This window comes from Notolepis coatsorum, assembly GCF_963971535.1.
Source record: "Notolepis coatsorum genome assembly, contig: SUPER_19_unloc_2, whole genome shotgun sequence".
NCBI classification, from domain to species: Eukaryota; Metazoa; Chordata; class Actinopteri; order Aulopiformes; family Paralepididae; genus Notolepis; species Notolepis coatsorum.
In genome coordinates, this window is record NW_028174858.1 from 285,941 (window position 1) to 309,489 (window position 23,549).

Consider the following 23,549-nt stretch of genomic DNA (forward strand, 5'->3'; position numbering starts at 1 on the left):
ACTCCGCTTCCGCCAGGAAAAGGTGGCCATCAGCGGGGACATTAAAGGAATGTTCCTGCAGGTGAGATTAATAGAGGAGGACAAGCCCCTGTTACGGTTCCTATGGAGAGAGAAGCCAGGAGATGAGCACCCAGCCATCTACCAATGGGAAGTCCTCCCCTTCGGAACGACGTGCAGCCCCTGCTGTGCTACATTTGCACTACAGAAACATGTAGCAGAGGACCCAGCAGCGGACGAAGAGGTCCGACACAGCGTAAAGAACAGCTTCTACGTAGACAACTGTCTACAAAGCCTTTCAACCCAAGAAGAAGCCGAGGCTCTCCTGATTAAACTCCGCGCCTCATTGATCAAGGGCGGCTTTGATCTCAGGCAGTGGGCCAGCAGCGATCCGCAAGTACTGCGCAGCCTCTCCTCCGAGGACAAGGCAGCCAGCAGCGAGACCTGGATGGCTACAATCCCGGGAGAAGCCCAGGAGATGACCCTGGGATTGGTGTGGCGATTCAAAACAGATTCGCTTCACTACAGACACAAGCCCCTGACTACGGAGCAGGGAAGGCCGGCGGCGGCGCCGACCACCAGACGGAGTGTGTACACAACACTCGCCCGACAATATGACCCGCTAGGATGTATTCTACCGTACACCACCAGGGCAAAAATGATTGTACGAGCATTGTGGGACAAGGACCAGGGCTGGGACGACCCCATTCCCGCACACCTTGCATCCACCTGGAGAGAGTGGGAGATGGAGCTCCACTCACTCCCAGGCGTTAATATGCGCCGAAGCTACTTCCCACCCACGGTGAGGCCAGAGACATGTAAAATGGACTTACACGTCTTCAGTGACGCCTCAGAGGTCGCATACGGATCAGTAGCCTACTTGCGGGCCCAAGAGAAGGGGGGAGAGATCTACACAGCATTTGTCCTCGCCCGCTCGAGAATAGCCCCACGCAAGCAACAATCTATCCCACGTCTAGAGCTCTGCGCAGCCCTAGCCGGAGCACACCTAGCCACGCTCATCCAACGTGAGCTCACCATACCGGTGTCTAGAACAATCCTGTGGTCAGATTCCACGACGGTACTCGCCTGGATCAAATCGGACTCATGCAAGTACAAAGTCTTCGTGGGAGTCAGAGTCACCGAGATTCAAGACTTAACCGAAGAGTTAACCGAAGAAACAGAGTGGCGCTACGTTGATACAAAACAGAACCCAGCTGACGTCATCACCCGGGGGATGCCCCTGGATGACCTCACCCGTCGCAATGTCTACAGTGACGGCCCCGCATTCCTAAGACTCCCGGAAGGACAGTGGCCCATGCCTATCCCGAGGGAAGCCAGTCAGGAGGAGGCTGAGAATAAGAAGCCTGTGTTCTGTGGATTGAGCACTGTTATCCCCGCAGACCCCAACACACTCCTGATGGGGCGGCTAGATCCTGCATTACCCCAGACAATGTACCGGCCTGAAGAAGCGAACGGCCGACGAATGTGGAGGTACAGCCAAGTATTAGCCGACAAGTTTTGGAGCAGTTTCCTACTGCACTACCTACCGTCTCTACAGACCCGCCAGAAGTGGGTAAAGGAGAGAGACAATTTGACAGAAGGAACAGTCGTCATGATTATTGATCAATCACTGCCCAGAGCTATGTGGCCGGCCGGCCGCGTAAGCAAAGTGATCACCGGTGCCGACGGCAAGGTCCGAGCAGCTGAAGTGCTCGTCCAGGGTCGCACTTACACCCGTCCCGTGGCGAGGCTCATAGAACTGCCCCGACTCCCAGACACAATCGATGATGACCATGACCCTATAACCCTATGACTTTGTGAAGTTGACTGACCCCTACAGCAAACCCTTATGTGTAAATAGACAACGCGATTAATCTGTCTCTGTTTAACTGATTAGGTCTGGGACCAATCAGGGGGTGGCTGTTGTGAAGGGCCAGATTAAACCGAATATATATATTATTTATATATATATATTTAATTGTATTTGTATATTCTCTAATATTCCCTGATATCCCTTGTATATTCCTTGTACAATATGCATTGAATATCCATTCTAGCCTACTGAACATCCCATAATAGTCTCCATTCTACTATTGGTCGAGACCTTGGTGCCAGGCTGCCATACCCCTCAGACCCAGTTCAAACGTACCGCTCCACATGTACGAACAAGTCCTAGTTCCGCGTAGGAATCTGGCTACCGCACCACTAATGGGACTATTTGTTCATAGTGCGTATATATACTGCGCTACTAAAGTAGGACTTTCTTTTCAGTCCAGTTTCTTACCCTCCAATAGAGTCACAGACGTAAAGCCTCCCCGCGACGCCACGTGTGGGAGTAAGGCCAAGTTCGCCTACCATCGGTATTGAGACATCGTGTATATTAATATTTGAATAGTCATATTTGGCACTATATCGTCGAGTTGGACGTAGTCTATTAAGCTAATAATAGTCTGTTAATATATAGTGCTTCGTGCGGTGAGAATACTACCGTAGTCAGTACCCCATCGTTTCGGGCAGAGAACTGGCTGCTTATCCAGGGTGGTTGACCCCACGTGAAGCTGCACCCGAGGAGCCCCAGAGCCGACGAGCGAGTGGACCTGTATACCGGATTATTCTACCGACGACAGCCCGCCTTCCCAGGCACGGATTATGCTTTGTATACGTTGGTTATTCCATGGATAAAGACCCCCGACACTGCCGTGTGTTGGAACCCCCCCCCCTGGAGAGGACGCAAGGTGAGGAGACGCTCTGCAAGACGAGGTCGCTTCACGTCTCTCCTCCGTGGACCGGAGAGAGCCGGCCCACAAAGAGTCCACCTGCTTTCATCTGTGGTCCAAGGATCGCCGGCGCATTGAACGGCACTACAGTGGGTTCACCTGGGATACCCTTGGCCGGATGAGGCAGCCGGATTCTACCCCCCCCCCCTTCCTACTCCTGTCGGCTTACAAGCGACCGGATTAACCCCCCCTTAGTGTATCCAGTATATAATCATTAAAGTATCATTGCTGTTATTCCTTAAACTATTCCAGGTCGTATATGTACCACCTGCGCCTTCAGAGATTGGACATTCTCTATTGATATACCGACGAATACTCTTGCCATAAAAGTGCATACTAATTCCCATTCATAAATGTGATTGATTTGATTAAGTGCTTGCTCTACACACCATCGCTGTGTAGAAATAAAGAACTATTTCTAATTCGTACATTTGTGTTGGATCCGTTTCATCTACGTGACAGTGTTCATCATAATATATTTATGCCGTGTACTGGGTGGCCGAATATTAAGTACAAAGGTAGTGGTAGTAAGTATCATATCTAGTAATACAGTCAGGGAATTGTACCCCTCAGTTACATGTACAGTCTATACAATGCAGATACAGTACAGTGTAGAAATGGTGAGGTATAGCTTAGCTTGTGGTGCCACCTTGTGGTGGTGAGGTGCAATGAGGTGCATGAGATTGATGCCAATAAATATAAAGTGTGTTAGTGTCTAAAGTGGGTAAAGTGGGTCCTACAGTGTGTTGTTTATTTAAAGTGAGTGTGTGCATGTGGATGTGTGTGCTGGTGTATTTGATGGTCTGTTATTGTTCATTGAGCATCCTGATGGCCTGGGGATAGAAGCTCCTTCTGAGTCTCTCTGTACTGGCCATGAGACTCCGGTATCGCTTGCCTGACCGCAGCAGTTCAAAGAGGCAGTTGTTTGGGTTATTTTTTAAACGGGTGCTCTGTCTCTTGAACTAACTTTCCTCTCTCTTTCATGCTGTAAAATGTATTCGAACAGCCGGGAGCAATGCAAAAAGAACCACCACGGTTCCGTTTTTCGGTAGGTAACGTTACATTTGGTTGACAATTTACTGACTGACTTTCACGACACTCCATATTTACGTAGCTATCTAACCAGCAGTGTAAACCGGGAGCCAGCCCAAACCATTACAGTGACGTCACCATCTAGCTAACTCTAAAATGGTTAGCGAAAATGGGGAAATTACATTTGAGTTTTCAGACAAATAAGCAGGATTTCACATTTGATTATAGGACCCAAGGTACACAACAAACAAACTAGGCTCATATTTTTACAACGATTCATTTCCCCTTTAACACATTGTCCGCCATGCATTGTACCCATCCTTATGCCCAGTCTGCCAGTGCTGTAACCCTATGGAGATGTTTACCTTCTTTGCAGGGCTATAACTTTTTAAATATTATAGCTATATCGACATTACTATGGCCCATTCAACATCGGGTATCTATCGTTCCGGATGTGGGAACATTATATTTTTTCATTCATACATTGTCGTGTTAGTACCGTCGAGAATATAAGTGTTTTTAAGGTTTTCTGCAGTAATTCCTAAAACGTGAGTTATAGGCCCCAGCGCATATGATAGATTATCGATTGGCGTTTCTTTCCTATACACGCTATATTAAAAAATTCAAATGTATATGATCGGTATACTTCGGTATGCTTCATCATGCGTGAAGGAAGGGGGGGGGGGGGGGGTCGTTTATAATTCCTTGATCGTCTGTAGCGTCTTTTCTTACTATGGGTTGATACGTTGCTCAGATGGATTGCCCTGAAATGAATAAACAATCGGGCTGAAAATATCGTTATATTCCTCTTACCGTTCGCCAATGAGACTGGAGGAAAAATATTCCAATTATTTGACGTCGATCTGCTAGATCCATTTCCCGTTTGTATGACGCAATAAACGCCGAAATCATATTGATTATTGCGTTTCGAAAGCGATCCCATGCACTCGAGTGTGTATCTAGATCCACGCTACAAGATATTACTGCCGGAGGAATTACCTCGATGCACCGAGCGCCACTTCCGGTTTGGCTTGGAGTGTAACTCGCCCGACATCCACCAGGCGGCGGTATTGAGGCATTGCAATATCAGACGGGGTCCAGCTGCAGTCCCGGAGGGAGGCTGGATGAATTATGAATGCCATGGCATATACTCGTTTTTGGCGTCCAATGTGTTAAGGGGATGCAGACCAGAGAAAGACTTTCGTCTTGTTTACATCAGGTTTCAATTCATAACATATGACATACAGATAGACAGTACTACTACATCTAGACATTTATGACATACCAGATCTACAAATACAGTACTGTTTGTGATACAAAAAGAGGGGTGGGGGAAACTACATTGGAGGGGGGGGGGGGGGGGGGGTTGGGTAGACTGGGTAGGGGTAACTGTGTAGTAGCCAATTATAGTTGATTACTTTGATTTCTCACACTAGTAGCTAATGTCTATGACTTATAAAGTATACATGAATCAGGGCCGAAGAGAGAGACGCAGGGCAGACCGGATCAATAGGAGGAGATATAGTTTATTTCACACAAGATTAAACCAAAAGTCCTAACAGGTTAAAGTATTGAAGCATATTTATACTCTTCTAAACTTGGCTTGTTTCAATAAAGGCAGGTTATTTCTCATTGGTAGACTCTTACGGCATTGGAGTGACTGGTCAAGTTTTGGTGCAAACTAGGTGTGTCTAATAATTTCTGTTAGTGCCAAATCTTTATAAACTGCGTTTCATTCTGGCTCTGGTCTTTCCACATCTGCAGACTCCAATCCAGTTTGCGCTGGAGTCTATGAGGTTCATTTCAGGTCATGACCGAGGTTAGATCCAATTCTAAGAACACTAGAAAACATTCCTTGCACCCCTCCTGGTCCATTCTGACAGTTTGCTCAGAGAATATAAATGTCTGTGACATGGGATGCGTTTTGTAATGACCTGTATCCATAAAGGTGTAATCTATTTTATATAGGATGTGCTTTATATGGCATTCTGCCACCACAATCCTCCCTTTCATGGCAATGCCATGAATATGTACTACTTATATGTACCTACCACATATATGTACTAGTGACATTTGTTTACTAGTGATTTATATGTAATAATGACTGTTAATACTTCACATGACTGAATGAATGAGTATAAACACAACAGTTTACTCGGTACTCATATACCAACATGCAAGACGTACCTCAGATACATTTTCCTTAAATGAAACACTTCATTAACAAGAGGGAAAAAACCTGACACCGCAAATTTGTTTACAGAAAAAACTCTTGTCCTAGTGTCGTTCCTTAGTGGCACCTGAAATGCTGGGTCTCATTGTTGGTCTTTGTAAACCATCAGCATGCACAAGTTGAACATTTTCAAAACATAAACTACTATTAAATTAATTTCTTATTTGTAACTTATTCATCACCAAGTAAATTGCAGATTATTGTATGAAGTTTTCCCTTCTATATTTGCAAAAACCAACCTATCATCTAACAGCCTTTTCTTTTATATGCTGAAAACATTTTGATAATAATGTTAAATAGTAGGACACACAACTCTGCTTGTTCAGTGCCTCGTACGTCCCTTTTCCTGTGTATTTTACACCTCATCTCCCCACTTAAAATCTTTATTCAACCATCATACTGTTCCACATTTTTTTGTTTAACCTGTTTCCCATCTCAACATATCCTCCCTTTAGATACACCCGTATCTATACTGTGACTCTGCACTAGTGTTTAGTGTATACATATATCAACTCCCCCAGTTACTGTGCCTAGAAGCAGAATACGTCGACCAGCAGTGAAAATCACAGCTCAGGCTTATCTAATCCATAGACCTACTAATTCCGCAAGTCCATTCGAGGCATGTTCGCCAATAGGCCCACAATATTTCAGTAAACCTCCATTCTTACAGGAGAAAAAATTAACTCCCTGTTGTCAAGATTTGTAAGAAAGGTAAAACCGTGACCTATTGTGACTTACAGCCAGTAACCTTACATTTTCCAACATTCACTTCAAACATTTACTCCACTTCAATCTTTAGTTCTTCATCAAATAAAAGATCATATTTTCTGAAAAAAAACGCCTAAAATATATATACAATATATATATATATATATATATATATATATATATATATATATATATATATACATACATATTGGCAAATGGAATATTTCTCCACTTCCTACGAGGTCCATTTGCATCTCCCTGGCATCCAGGGACATCCACGACCCCAGGGAATGTACTCACAGTGTCAGAATACACCGTGTCTATTACTAGGCCCCTTAAATTGTGATGAAAACAATGTGTTAGTGCTGCTCCCTTTTTCCTGAAAATGTTCAATATTATTATTATTTATTATATTATTATTATTAATATTATTATTATATATAAACTAAATAAGAATATAAACTAAAAAACATTTCTTTGCATCTTTGACAGTGACCAACACCCTGCCAATAATAACCACATTAAAAACTGCCACTGATCTCATTCAGCACCTTCTTGAGATCATGCATGCTCCAATCCAACCACTTGGTGTCACTCTCAGACCGATCCATCTCCTCCCAACGCAGTACAGCATTTTCTTGGCAAACACGCAAGTCCCCACATTCCTCCCAAAACAGCTCTCTCTCTCTCTTGGCAAGCACGCCGGTGTCTTTTTCTTGCCAAGTCCCCTCTCTGACTGGAGGAAACTATTTATTATAATTTTTTTATGATTGACAGGACACACAGTGTCCCGTCCCTTGATAATCTAACCATCTCAGTGCCCGTCTCCGGACCCCAACAATGATGTATAAAATCCAGCCCCTTGTTGGCATTTATAAAATCTCTTAAAGATTCCCACTCCTGTCCTGTGGCATTTTGTTCATTACAAAGAGGCAATCTGATTACCTCCTGGTCCATCACATCGTCCAATCTCTCTATAGCCTCGACTGTCAAATCTGACATGATCACATTCAACATCCCATCTTCCTCCTCACCATCCTGGCAATCTCCGTTATAGGTCACAGACGACAGCTGTGGGCATTCGTCCAATCTCCACAACTTCAATCTCATCTCCTTATTACCCTGCTTGGTTGATTTTCCACCAATGAGGGAACACTGTGGTTCGTCCTCTCTACTCAAGTTTACTTGAACCCTTTGTCCTAATTTATCACACTGCTTAACAGTGGTTTGAATAGATTCTTTGAATAGATTCTCAACATCCTCTCTCTCCTCCTCGGCTCCTGTCTCCGACACCTCGCAACTGTGCGGAGACTCGTCAATTCGTCTTAACTCAAGCCTAAATTCTGTGATATGTCCCACATACTTGACATATATGTTGCACATTTCTTCCACGACTAATCACAATGCATTCAGTGGTCAAAAACTGGGTACTGTTTAAAACCTGTGTGTGCTCTTTCTAAAATTAGAACGGCCCAATTTATTACAGATCACGACCCCCACCCTTGTGAACCTCTCTCTCCGTCCACTACAAAGTAAAGAATATATTACGCACGTCCTTTCATACCATGAAAAGTAAATAGAAGGCAGATGTTGCCTGGTGCGTATCCCTCCTTTATTGACTCCTAACCACTTGACTACTTAATCATTGCAGCGTAACACATATACACACACACACACACAGAGGTATAACGAAGACGACTCTGTGTCCGCTATACCTTTGTCACAACCTTTATATATATTCTTTTGAATACCCTCTCTGCCTGCAGTTCCCAATCTATATAATCTGCAGTTCCCAATCTATATAATCTGCACTGTCACCAATATGTTCCTTATATTCTAATATTCATCGACTACTGCCAGCTATAGATCCGCCACCTCCCCCAACACCACTACATATCCACCACTTCTGCTAAAATCATAAACAGAATAATCAGTTTACACTAGAATTCTTTTTTATACTCAATATCAAGCTCCTTGTCTGTGATGAAATGCAATAATACAAGAAAATATGAAATCAAAGAACTAAAGTAAGTAGCCGTCTCGCTGCTTTAAATGTGTGTATGTAATGAAATGAGACCGAAGACACTGGAGGGAAGCTGATCAATCATACAACCTTGCTTCTTTAAATCTCCTTGTGTCGTCTCTCTCATTTGTGTTGAAACCGGAAAGAAAAGAAAGTAAATAAACAAAAACAATGATTAATTAATTTCACTTCATAACCACTTTGAATCACAAATATATCTTCTTAACTCTGAGAAACCTTCCAGAACTAGAAAAAAATAATTTGACATGTAGTATTGTCTGTCTGTAACTTGGTGCATCCGAAAAGAGTCACAGACCTCGTGCCCCCACCCTTGTGAGTCGTGAGACTCCGCCTTCTGATACTGTCTCTCTGCACTGAGAATCTCCGCTCATTCGAGACTTGCCTCTCCTCTGCTTCACAACCAAGAACTGTCCCCTCCCGCTTATTATCCTTCGAAAATTGAGACCAGATGTTTCGTTCTCTCTGCCCAGAAAAGAGAAGAGGGAAAAAAAGGAAAAAGAAAGAAAGAGAAAATATCTCTTTCCTGCAGACAAGATTTACAGCGTTCTTGCTTAGTTCCTCTGCATGAGAACTGTCTATAAAATAAACACCAGGGCCACGCCCTTGTAAACAAAATTTTTAAATAAACTGATACCAGGGGCCACTCCCTGTTATTAAACCAGTGCCCCAAAAAGATACGCGTCAGCTATAGTCTGACCACAATATCTCCTTTCAGGGTCACTTCCTACAGAGCTGAGTGGATTCACAGAGCTGAGAGGGTCACAGCGCAAACCATAGAGCTGAGTGGATCACCTGATTGGATCACAGAGCTGAAAGGTCGCTCACATATGCCACTTAAACACACACACACACAGAGTCACATCTCTGTCACCATAAATATGTGAGATTCCCAGGGTCTCACTTCAAATAAGTCCCTCAACAGGTTAATCTAAACCAGCTATGTTTTCACAATTCCCTCTGCCTCAAAAGTGAAGACCGATGTTTTCCCTTCTCTACGCCCAGAAAAAGAACAAGAAAAAAGAAAAAGATTGATCTGATCTGTTACACACATCACCCATAGTCCCCACCTCTGTCATATACCCTGTTAGTTGTCCAAACAGTCCCTTTAAAGAAAAGTAAAACGAACTATTCATCCGATCCCGTGCCTGCGCCGCCACTCATCAGGTTCTTTTTTTGAAGAGAATGTGCCCTTCGGTCTGTTCAGGTCTAAACGGCAGCCTTCAATTTATTAAGAGTAATCTCTCACCTTGTTTTACCGGCTGGCTGCTGCCCAGCTTCGCAGACCGAGGCTCATTCGCTGTTGCACATGGTTGGGCTCCAAATGTAGTAGCCAATTATAGTTGATTACTTTGATTTCTCACACTAGTAGCTAATGTCTATGACTTATAAAGTATACATGAATCAGGGCAGAAGAGAGAGACGCAGGGCAGACCGGATGAATGGCATTCTGCCACCACAACTGTACATTGGAGGGGGTTGGTTTAGGACATTTACAGGGGCCAGTTTCGAATTGCAGTCTCCCGTAGGTGCTCTTTGAGAGTGGTTTTGAAAGTGGGTAGTGATTCACATTCCTTTACAGCTGTGGGTAGGGCGTTCCACATTGATGTGGCATAATTGCGTGTTTAGTCCCTTGTTTGAGCCGAATCTGGGTTTAACATGATTTGTGGAGCTCCCTCTGGTGTTGTGGTTGTGGTATTCACTGACCTTTGGGAAGTATGTACATGGGTACCTTAGTCGTACCTTAGTCGTGTAGTGTATCTTGTAGACCAGGCCCATTGCAAGTTGCTGTACTCCGTTGTCTACTCTAAGCCATCCTAGGTTATCAAAATGAGCAGGGGTGAGGTGGGTTCTAGGAGTAAGGTCAAGCAGTAGTCTGACCAGTTTGTTTTGTGATGTTTGTAATGTTTTTAGTGCCTTTGAGGTGCAAGCATAGTCGTAGTACCCTTGAATGAGTGCTCCTGTTAAAGTCTTCAGGGTATTCTTGTTTACCAGAGAGGAGATCCGGTACAAGAATCTAGTTTGTTGGTTGACTTTTTTGATTACATTGGATGCCATTTTGTCACAGGAAAGATTTGCCTCTAGGATGGAACCCAGGTATGTAATTTCATCTTTCCTTGTGACAATATTGTCACCCACTGTAACTGAGAAGCCGTCGGCCTTGCTGAGTTTGTTATTTGAACCGAAGAGAATGGACTCTGTTTTACCCAGGTGTAATGATAGTTTGATTAATTCCCCTCTCCTCCATAGATTAACTACACTATGGCCCTGAGTACCACCATAATCCGAGCTAGTCCCACCCCACTAGAGGAGCCAGATGCCAAAAGCCTTGACTATCTACAACCACACCAGTCCAAAAGCCTTGACCATCTACAACCACACCAGTCCAAAAGCCTTGACCATCTACAACCACACCAGTCCAAAAGCCTTGACCATCTACAACCACACCAGTCCAAAAGTCTTGACCATCTACAACCACACCAGTCCAAAAGTCTTGACCATCTACAACCACACCAGTCCAAAAGTGTTGACCATCTACAACCACACCAGTCCAAAAGTGTTGACCATCTACAACCACACCAGTCCAAAAGCCTTGACCCGCTGCCACCGCCATACCAGTGTAAAGGGCCAGAACCTCCATACCAGTGTAAAGGTCCAGAACCTCCATACCAGTGTAAAGGTCCAGAACCTCCATACCACTCCAGGAGCCCGGACCTGCGCAGTGGTTCAGCACTAAGCTGCACGCGCAGCCAGAGTGAATGCAGCCATTGTTGCGGCAGGAATGGAACCAATGACCTACAGACTTGCTACGGGCAGCACAGGTGTCACCAGGAGTCTGCGGTCCGGCAGCTGACTAAGGTGGACTCCGGCTACTCCAGTAACCTGAACATCCAGCAGCCTATCGGAACCATAGCGGGTCAGAGCTCCCATCAGTGGGGGCCTACAGGGTCCATTTCAACCCAGCCAACTGAGGCCTACCCTGGAGGAGGGTTCGGCGTGCCTCCCTCCTACTCCTCGGAGGACCTGCGCTATGTTCCCATCCCCAGCTTCAAGACCCCGGGGCCTGGCCTGGCTGACATGCCTCCCCATGGCGGTCTGGCCCCCTCTCTCCTTGCCGGGCACACTCTCTTCAGCGCCCAGCTTGCCCAGCAGTACTTAGGACCTGACGCTCCTTTACATCCTGGGACTTACCACGCGGGTGCACCTGGACACGGGCTCTACACGGTCACTGCTACAGGCAGGTCACCTTTCAATACTTTCATTGGTGTCATATCAAATACAATACAAAACAAGCATATACTGTGTATGTACATTTGTATTGTGTGTGGATATTGGACTGTAGCTGTTGAGATGGTGAATGTGTCAATTGTAATGCTTTATATATTTATTTGAAATGTCAAACATTATATGAGAAAAAAATAAGCTACTATTTTAACTTTGACATAGAAGCAAGGCAGATTGTTAATATTTCATCACTAGGCCTGATGCACACATTTTCATTTTCAAGGCCACAATTTGTCTAAAGCAGACTAACCTTTTCAGACTATTCCACTTGAATAATGACGACAGACCATTATGAACATGATCGATGATATATTTATATCTTGTCCCTGACCGCCCAAAATCATCCGGCGACCTCTTTGGGTGTCCTGACCCCCAGGTTGAGACCTACTGATTTAGACGACAGACGGGGGCAAAAATACCTTAACCCTTTCACTGCCACACGACAGAAGGTTAACCCTTTACTATCACACAACCGACGGCGATGCTCCATCATTAGCATCATTAGCTCCGCATCCGCGGAGCTAATGATGCTAATAATGGAGCATCGCCGTCGGTTGTGTGATAGTAAAGGGCTAACCTTCTGTATTGTCACAGTGAAAAGGGTTAACCGGCTGTCGTGTGGCAGTGAAAGGGTTAAATGAATGATGGTTTCTATACTGCGACGGTTACGCCCCTACTCATCACCCTCATCTGTTTCAGGCATGGCCACCGGCGAGGCACCAGTGAGACACCTCCACCACCCAGCAGGTGCTCTGGCAGGTCCAGGCCCTGTGGGTCTGTCTGCTGGGTACCACCAGCTCCACACGTCCCATCAGAACCAGCTGGAACTGGGCATGATGGGGAAGGCCTTCAGTCAGCCCAGTGTGGGACCATGGGTGGCTGCTGGTCTAGAAGAACTCCGGAGTAAGACTCGTAGATGTAGATATACACTGTTTGCTGTTAACACGGCAGCATTTGGGCTCCCATGCACCAATAACAACATCAACACAACTGTATTATTGCGGCATTGGGTGCACCAGCCAAAGGTTAAATCAAATTATTTATTCATATCAGGGTTTTTTGGCCATTCCACCTCCATAATAAATTATTTATTCATATCAGGGTTTCATTCCACCTCCATAATAAATTATTTATTCATATCAGGGTTTCATTCCACCTCCATAATAAATTATTTATTCATATCAGGGTTTCATTCTACCTCCATAATAGATTATTTATTCATATCAGGGTTTCATTCCACCTCCATAATAAATTATTCATATCGGGGTTTCATTTCACCTCCATAATAAATTATTTATTCATATCAGGGTTTCATTCTACCTCCATAATAGATTATTTATTCGTATCAGTGTTTCTTGGACATTCCACCTCTATAATAAATGATTTATTCATATCAGGGTATCTTGGACATTCCACCTCCTAATAAAGTATTTATTCATATCAGTGTTTTTGTAAAAATCATTTACATAATAGATTATTTATTCATATTCATATCAGGGTATCTTGGCCATTCCACCTCCATAATAGATTATTTATTTGTATCAGTATTTCTTGGACATTCCACCTCTATAATAAATTATTTATTCATATCAGTGTTTCTTGGACATCCCACCTCCATAATACATTCCCAATTAAGCTTTTCTTCTCCTCCATTATTGATTTTCTTGTCCTGGTCACATTCCTGATTGTGGTAATGATGTGTTCCTCTCCTCCTCAGGCCAGGTGGTGGTACCAGAGGAGCTGCGTTTCCCCCATGCCTGCTGTGTGGGCATCGCCTCCCAGACCTCCCTCAGTATCTTTAATCCCTCTGAGAGGTGGCAGCAGGTCTCCATCACAGTCACCGGTCTGGCTATTGATGGAGTGAAGGTAGGAAACTACTGACTGGTTTTATTGTTTAAAATCTCACCCGTCTGGCTATTGGTTTTGTTTGTTTGTTTGTTTGTTTATTTACACATATAAAAACAATTACATATATAATACAATATAATCTACATATATATAATAATACAATATAATAAAAAAAAAAGAAGATGAGAAGCTTTTGTTTTATAGATTTATTCTTAAAGCTACAATCCGGGATTTATTTGACTAAGTAATCTCAAATATTCATATTAGGGCTGCAATAATTTCTGGTCCGTCAGGTTATTTTGAGAATATGATGTTTATTTTACGCGCAGGAAATATTCACTCGTTGTGACGCCAGAGTGTCTTTGTGAAGCTGTATCTATCTATTCATCATATCTATGGCTGTCACTATAGCCAATTGAAATGCTAGAAATGGTCACGTGGACTGGGAGAACCAATGGAATTTCACTTTCACTTCCGCGTTTCGAATGCTGTCGTTTGCAAAAACAAAACAAACGTCTTTGAATAACTTCTTTGCAACGGGGAAATATGATGAGCCAGAAGAGGAGCCTACGACCTATAAAGCTTCTTTTAATAAACAGGAGTCATACTTAAAATACGGAATATCGCAACAGGTAACTCTCGCAATAAGCAACCGGTGACTCAAGCAACTGTGTTCAAGTTGGGTGGACATTGGGGCATTCAACGCGAGTGGACATTTGAATGTTTCAAACATTAGCATGGATTTTGGAGGACCGAAGCAGAAACAATAATAAGTCCAGGGCAGGGCTGTCTGCATTATGGTGAGTGTTGTGTTTTAATAATAATAATACATTCGATGTATAATACACCCGCTGTGGTGTTTCAAATCAAATGCACCCTACTGATCTCGATTTATAATGCGAGCACCTGCATTAAAATCAAATGACTGATCTGTTCATGTGTTATGCACTGTGTGAGAGGCACTTTATAATAGAAAAAAGACAGTGCAAACATGTATATGTCGTTTTTTTTGACAGAGCTAAAAAAAATTGGCCCGCCACACAATGGCTTGGGGAAAATTTGGCCCGTGGGCAAACCTAATTGCCGACCCCTGCCTTAGGGCTTCGGCACCAATCATCATCACATAATGGGTGACTCCTTGATCTCGGAACAAAAATAGGTCTGGTTAGCCATAAACAAACATTTGATGGAAGCTGGTCATCTATTTGAGAATAGCCATGTAGAGCCACCTGGTGGACAGGATCAGGAGCCCTGTACATTCCCTGTGCAGATGGGACATGATTTTCAGTTTCATTTACAACCCTTGTCTGTAAACTCTGTTCTTGAGGCACTTCAAGCCATTGATACCAGGAAATCAACTGGAGAGGATGGGTTGGATCCTTTTTTCCTCAAACTAGCTGCACCATTGGTTTCGGAGCCAATAACAAGTTCAAGTTTCAAGTTCAAGTTTCTTTATTAGTTGTCATACAGAAGTACAGAATACTTTTATACAAAATGCTTCTTTCTGTTACGCTCCGGAGACTGTGCTAGACAAAATAGATAAGTACAAAATAAGTATAGCAAGTATAAAATAGAAGTCAAGTACGTAGACAAAAGTGTTCAGTATATACATATATACAATATACAATGCAGAGTAGAAGTAACTGAGTTACAATACAATATACTATACAGTGCAAAGCAGAAATGTGATGAGGTACAATTTAGGTACAATTTACAGTAAGGTGTACTGAGGTATGGGTTGTAGTGCAAATTCTTTACCAATAAATATAAAGTGTGTTTAGGTGTTCTAAAGTGGGTAAAGTGGGTGCTGCAGTGAGTTGTTTGTTTAAAGTGAGTGTGCGCGTGTGGATGTGTGTGCTGTGCGTGCATTTGATGGTTAGTGTTATAGTCACACACATATTTCATCTTTTACTACTAACGGGTGTGGTTCCTGTTGCCTGGAAAACAACCCATGTGACCCCCTTGCATAAAGGGGGGGGGGGGGGGGGGGGGGGGGTAAAAGTGACCTAAATGATTATAGACCAATCTCCAAGTTATCCTGTCTAGCAAAAATCCTGGAGTCATTGGTAAACAACCAACTTAAAACATTCATCACAAAGCACTCTATATTAAACCCACACCAATGTGGTTTTAGATAAAAACACAGTACAATCTCGGCGGCTACTGTAGTTATAAATGACATTGTATCAGCCCTTGACAAAGGAAAGCATTGTGCTGCCCTGTTTGTAGATTTGTCGAAGGCGTTTGATACTGTTGACCACCTTCTCCTATTACAAAGATTGCAGAGTGTTGGCTTTGATACAGGTGCTTGCAGTTGGTTTCAAAACAATTTAACAGAAAGATTTCAGTGTGTGAAAATGGGAAATGCCCAATCAGAGCTTCTACCCATCACAAAAGGTGTTCCACAGGGATCAATCCTGGGCCCTGTCTTATTTAAGCATTACATCACGCGCAGGAGTGGTTTGTGAACAATAAACCATGCCTAGGGGTGGTCGTTAGACCCCCCTAGGCATGGTTTATTGTTCACAAATCACGACTGCAAGTGGTGTAATGCTTTTATACAACTGCCACATTCATCCAACCTTATTGCTATACAATAAACACACATTAATTGAAGATTTATTGAAAAAACCATCCGCCAGAAAAAGTAGTTCCCACAACTACAAAAAAGACAAGTTGCCTCCATGTGGAAGCAGCTTGAAGTGCATCCAACCAACTAACACATCCAACGGTGTGTTATTGGAATGATTGAGAGAAGTTGCCTCCATGTGGAAGCAGCTTGAAGTGCATCCAACCAACTAACGCATCCAACTGTGTGTTATTGCATCCAACTGCCTTTCAACTAAGGCATCCAACCAACTAACACATCCAACTGCCTTTCAACTAAGACATCCAACCAACTAACACATCCAACTTTTCTTTAGTTTTTAATTATGAAGTTAGTGGTTATTGGAATGATTGATTGATTGATTGAAAATTGTATTACCAGATGCAGAATGGGTACAATACAGTACGGCTCAATACACACAATTGTTAAGGGGATGCAGACCTACTTTCTATAGAACTTCATTCTTAGATGCTTCTATAGAAAGTAGGTAAAACAAATTAAAAAGTTTTCTTTGCCCTATAGGAAAAAAAGGTTTTCTTCGCCCTATTTTTTTATTTATTTTTTTAAACCTACTGTAGAGGGCCTAAACTTAACCAGTTGGAAACCAAGCGTACAGTAATAAAATTAGCAATCAATCAATCAATCAACTCAATAGGCCATGCTCACTTAGAACAGCGCAGCACCCAGCTCTCTCTCAGTCTGACTATCCCCTGCGTTGCAGACAGGAGTGTGTGTGTGTGCGTGCGGGTGTGTGTGTGCGTGTGTGCGTGTGTGTGTGTGGGGGTGGGTGGAGACTGAGCCAGCGTCGGACAGTGTGAGAGTGAGTGCTGCAGTCAGAGAGAAGGAAAAAGAAATTGAAAAAAAATGCAAATTAATCAATCAATCAATCCGCGATTTTTCTTTTGTTCTATAATGACTCAAGACCCATCAATTACATCATCCAACATTGTTTAAAGGACTAAGACATTCGCCGTGACAGAATCGCTTCATATTTAGTCGTTATGATGCTATCAACATATCCATTTTGTTAAAGACTATTGTCCGCCATCTTGTTTTCTCCCGGAGTGAGCCGGCGGAGTGATATGTGATTCGGTTGTGGGCGGGTCCTGAGCCCAGGACCGTGGATTGTTCCCAATAAATACGTGTAAATGGACTGTTTCAGCCAATCAGAATCGAGAAATTTGCATGCCGTTGTATAATTACCATTTATATTAATAATATTGTCAAGATTGTATTTATCGAGTATAAATAAAGATTGAATGAATATGCTAAGCTTTACAACATTAATTATTAATTATCACATGCCATCATTAGCCTGTATCATTGTAATTATTGTGATTGAGCATCAAATTAGATGAATTACGTCCATAAAAACTAAACTGCTCATAGGCGTAATGAAAAAGAAATAGGCTGCACAGGTTAACTGATGCCAAGAAATAAAATACATCAACTAAAAACTATGTATTTCTTCACAGCAGTAGGCTAATCCACAAAATAAATTGGCTTATAGTCTAACAAAATAGCCTCCTTATACAGACCTAATCAAAGTGTAATAGTCTCTTTGTACAGACCTAAAGGCTTAATCGCAGAGACGAATTGCATCTGCGATCCTACAAGAGACAATGCATGCGTGTGTGTTCCGGTGTGTGTGTGTGCTAACCGTGTGTGCTAATCGCTAAACGTTGAGGATAATTGCATGCCAATTAAAGACCTCTGAACAGGTCCTGCATTATTATATTATTATTAATCACAGTGAAATAGTCTCTTTATACAGACCTAATCACAGTGTAATAGTCTCTACAGGCCTAATCAAAGTGTAATAGTCTCTTTATACAGGCCTAATCACAGTGAAATAGTATCTTTATACAGACCTAATCAAAGTGTAATAGTCTCTTTATACAGGCCTAATCACAGTGAAATAGTCTCTACAGGCCTAATCAAAGTGTAATAGTCTCTTTATACAGACCTAATCACAGTGTAATAGTCTCTACAGGCCTAATCAAAGTGTAATAGTCTCTTTATACAGACCTAATCACAGTGAAATAGTCTCTACAGACCTAATCACAGTGAAATAGTATCTTTCTTTATACAGACCTAATCACAGTGTAATAGTGTCTTTATACAGACCTAATCACAGTGAAATAGTCTCTTTATACAGGTCTAATCACAGTGAAATAGTCTCTTTATACAGACCTAATCACAGTGAAATAGTCTCTTTATACAGACCTAATCACAGTGAAATGGTCTCTTTCTTTATACAGACCTAATCAAAGTGAAATAGTATCTTTATACAGACCTAATCACAGTGAAATAGTATCTTTATACAGACCTAATCACTGTGAAATAGTATCTTTATACAGACCTAATCACAGTGAAATAGTGTCTTTATACAGACCTAATCACAGTGAAATAGTCTCTTTATACAGACCTAATCACAGTGAAATAGTCTCTTTATACAGACCTAATCACAGTGTAATAGTATCTTTATACAGACCTAATCACAGTGAAATAGTATCTTTATACAGGTCTAATCACAGTGAAATAGTATCTTTATACAGACCTAATCACAGTGAAATAGGCTCCTTATACAGACCTAATCACAGTGAAATAGTCTCTTTATACAGGTCTAATCACAGTGAAATAGTATCTTTATACAGGTCTAATCACAGTGAAATAGTATCTTTATACAGGTCTAATCACAGTGAAATAGTGTCTTTATACAGACCTAATCACAGTGAAATAGTATCTTTATACAGACCTAATCACAGTAAAATAGTATCTTTATACAGACCTAATCACAGTGAAATAGTATCTTTATACAGACCTAATCACAGTGAAATGGTGTCTTTATACAGACCTAATCACAGTGAAATAGTCTCTTTATACAGACCTAATCACAGTAAAATAGTATCTTTATACAGACCTAATCACAGTGAAATAGTATCTTTATACAGACCTAATCACAGTGAAATAGTGTCTTATACAGACCTAATCACAGTAAAATAGTATCTTTATACAGACCTAATCACAGTGTAATAGTGTCTTTATACAGGCCTAATCACTGTGAAATAGTATCTTTATACAGGACTAATCACAGTGAAATTGTCTTTATACAGGTCTAATAACAGTGAAATAGTATCTTTATACAGACCTAATCAAAGTGAAATAGTATCTTTATACAGGCCTAATCAAAGTGAAATAGTATCTTTATACAGACCTAATCACAGTGAAATAGTCTCTTTATACAGACCTAATCACAGTGTAATAGGTTGATCATGAAAAGAAATAAGGTCCATGTCAGTGTTTAAACCTTTATTCATGAAATAAATAACTTTTATTTATAAATAATTAACTGAATTTATTCTGTTGCCTTATGTAATATTCTGATTGCAATCAGCCACTTATCACCTCTTCATCTGTTGGCTCGTGTAGTTTCTGCGTTGTGTTTATTTCTCCGACGTCTCATACTGGCTGTACAATCTTTGTCATCCCCCTTTAACCCATTCTCTGCCACCACTTTGATCATCCTAAACCATTCTCTCCCAGCTCTATTTGTCTATGGAGATGTTCACCTTCTTTGCAGGGCTATAACTTTTTAAATTGTATTGCTAAATTGACATTACTATGGCCCATTCAACATCAATTATCTATCGTTCAGGATGTAGGAACGTTTTACTTTTTCATTCACACATTCATACAAAAATACCGTTTAGAGTATAAATATGTTTTTATCGTTTTCTGCAGTATTTCCTAGAACGTGAGATATAGACATAAATGCATATATTAGATTATCAAATGCCGTTTGATACTGATCAACGTTATATTAAAAATGTCAACTGTACATGGTCCTAGACGTTATGACTCATCATGCGCGGGTGAACGGAGGGGGGGGGGGTCGTTTATAATTCCGTGACTGACGTTAAATGATTTATGTAGTATGGGTGATATATTGATCAGAGCAGTTTGTATCGAAAATGGTAAACAAAAACGCTGAAACTCACGTCAGTCTCCTCGTACCGTTGGGCGATGAGAGTGGAGCAAACGGATCCCAGTTATGTGGTGGGGATCGAGGCTATCCATTTTTTCCGGTTTGTATATTACTAATACATGTCCAAATCATGTTGTTTATTGAGTTATGGCAACGATCTATAACGACGGTGTGTATCTTGAGTCCCGGGACGCTAAACGAGTGGCCGGACGGAATTAGGGGACGGACCGAGCTACAACGGGCACTTCCGGTTTGGCAACTCGCCGATCAGCCACCAGGTGGCAGTATTGAAGCGTTGCAGAGTTGTGCCGGCTCAAACAGCATCACACCAGCCTCCGTGAAGGAAATATGAATTCCATGACTAAAATATGAAATATTGATCTCAAAAACGCTGTACAGCGATATTTGCAGACAACGCATGGCGGGCAATAACGCTGAACAGCGATATTGGCGGGGAATGGGTTAATGCAATCCGTAATCATAAGAATTCGACACTCAACAGCGTAGTACCTTTCTTGGAAACATTGTTTATTCCATAATCGTAATCAGATGTTACCCATTTCGTATTGTCCTTGAAAAGTCTTTGAAAGAAACTACATTCATTATTCTAATGATCTCTCCTTTCACCCCATTGGGTGGTCATCGCAGCCTGGCTGTTATTCCAAAAGCCTTCTCTGTGTGTCTGCCACTTTTCCTGGGAGGGGGGGGGGGGGGGGGATCGTCTCACAGTCTCTGATCAAGCTTCTTCTCTTCTGTGTGGTTCGTATTCAGTCTAACCTTACCCGGAAGAAAACTCACATATTATCTTTGCCATAGCAACGACAGGCACGGCCCCTCTTCTTGTTGCTATGTGACGCGGTGTCATGGCAACTGCTCTTCACCTTTAACACACATTAAACGTCCGTTTCTAGTGATGTCAAACTCTCTCTCTGACCATTCTGCCTGCTCTCAATCCTTATCAAGATGACTAATGACCTTGGAGCACACAGGCCCCATTCTTGCTGCTAAACACACTGACCCTCTCTCTCTTCCACTCCTTCTCTGAGATGGCTATAGGTGTCATCCACCATCATTCTATACACTTTATACACTTTGAAAACCCTCGACATCCTTCACTTAGGATTAACATGAACAAAAATAAAGTAAGTCATTTGAGGCTTAATAAAAGTACAATAAATATACAGATGAAAAAGGCAATGAATATGCCTTCACTTTAAGTGTGCATTGATCAAACTAAATAAACAACCATATCCAATCAAAGCCAAACATCACCTCTAATCAGTTGAAACCTCCATCTTCCTGCAGGTGGACAGCATTCCTTACCAGTGGCTGATGGTGAAGAATAAGACCATACTCGGCCCTAAGAGTACGGAGGAACAGAAGCTGCTGTTGATCCCTCCCCAGGCTGGCGTCTACCAGTTTGTCCTCAGCGTGTCCTCCTGGCCCGCCTCAGCCCAGACGGAGGTTGCTGCCAGGGCCCAAGTCTTTGCCAAAAGGGTGGTGCTTGTTGCCGTGGCTGAGAACCCTGCTCTGGAGGTGAGTACCTCATGGTCTTCACAGTGTGGATGTTGAGTCTCCATGAACGTCAGGTTATATAGTTATTGCACGTCTCCATGAACGTCAGGTTATATAGTTATTGCACGTCTCCATGAACGTCAGGTTATATAGTTATTGCACGTCTCCATGAACGTCTTTATAGTTATTGCACGGTTTCCATGCGCTTTGGTTAAATGTCTTTGTTTGGGTTTGATGTGCTGTTTTAGATTTGAGTGGGTATAGGGGAGGTATTCATATTGCTGCTAGTCACACCTTACAGCCTGATGGTAACCCCTCCATTCATATTCAAACCACACACCAAAACAAAGAAATGTAAAGTGCAGGTGCTCTTTTCCCTAGAGGTTGCCGTTGGACAGCATTACAGATTGTACCTTTTTTAAAGTCGAGGTTAGGCGTAAGGTCTGGGTTGGGTTTATACAGGGTGACTAACTTCCACCACCTAGCGGAGCATTCCACCTTGGGCAAAGCACGGGCCATGGCTACCATACACCAGTGTCGGGCACATACACAGAAACAATGGCTGAACGGCTTGGGAGACGAGTCGGTTAAGGACAGGAGTTATCAGGTGGTCTTGGTGTCTTAGACCTCGATAGAAATGTAGCCGGGGATGGTGGGGAACACCCTACATCAGTGGTTCTCAAACTTGTGTTCCCAGTGTCACTTATCCAAATGAAAGACAATGTAGTGAACAGAATATACTGCATAAGTAATGCTTCATTAATTCTATATTATCTTCGCAAAAAGAAATGAACACAATGTAACTTTTTGACCCACATGGCTCCCTGCTGGGGACCCTGGTTAGAAGACCACTGGTCTAGATGTTGTTGATTGAAACGTGTCACAGTCCACTGACCAAACTTAACACGACATGTGAACAGGTGGACGTGGGCCCGTCTGGCTGTCTGGACTTTGGAGACCTGTCGGGGGGCAGTGCCAAGGCCCTTCCTCTCAAACTGCTCAACAGGACACACGCCACGGTCCCTGTCCGACTGGTCATCAGTGCTGTACGTGTACACAAGGAACTGTATTCACTCACTCACTCACTCACTCACTCACTCACTCACTCACTCGCTCACTCACTCACTCGCTCGCTCGCTCGCTCGCTCACTCACTCACTCACTCACTCACTCACTCGCTCACTCACTCACTCGCTCGCTCGCTCACTCACTCACTCACTCACTCACTCACTCACTCACTCACTCACTTGCTCGCTCGCTCACTCACTCACTCGCTCGCTCGCTCGCTCACTCACTCACTCACTCGCTCACTCACTCACTCACTCACTCACTCACTCACTGACTCACTCACTCACTCGCTCGCTCGCTCACTCACTCACTCACTCACTCACTCACTCACTCACTGACTCAATCACTCACTCACTCACTCACTCACTCACTCACTCTCTCTTTCTCACTCACTCACTCTTTCTCACTCACTCACTCTTTCTCACTCACTCACTCTTTCTCACTCACTCA

At 42.8% G+C, this 23,549-nt stretch overlaps 1 protein-coding gene across 1 annotated transcript in view; it reads left to right on the forward strand.

Annotated features, from left to right (window-relative positions):
• cep192 (centrosomal protein 192) overlaps positions 1–23,549 on the forward strand; it is a gene marked incomplete at its 5' end in the record, with an annotated part of 187,767 nt that overhangs the window by 71,617 nt on the left and 92,601 nt on the right. Inside the window, 5 exons of the mRNA XM_084338489.1 lie at positions 11,039–12,026; positions 12,773–12,976; positions 13,791–13,939; positions 21,823–22,053; positions 22,953–23,078. Coding sequence (XP_084194615.1) covers positions 11,039–12,026; positions 12,773–12,976; positions 13,791–13,939; positions 21,823–22,053; positions 22,953–23,078 — 1,698 coding nt within the window. The remainder of the gene's footprint in view (positions 1–11,038; positions 12,027–12,772; positions 12,977–13,790; positions 13,940–21,822; positions 22,054–22,952; positions 23,079–23,549) is intronic.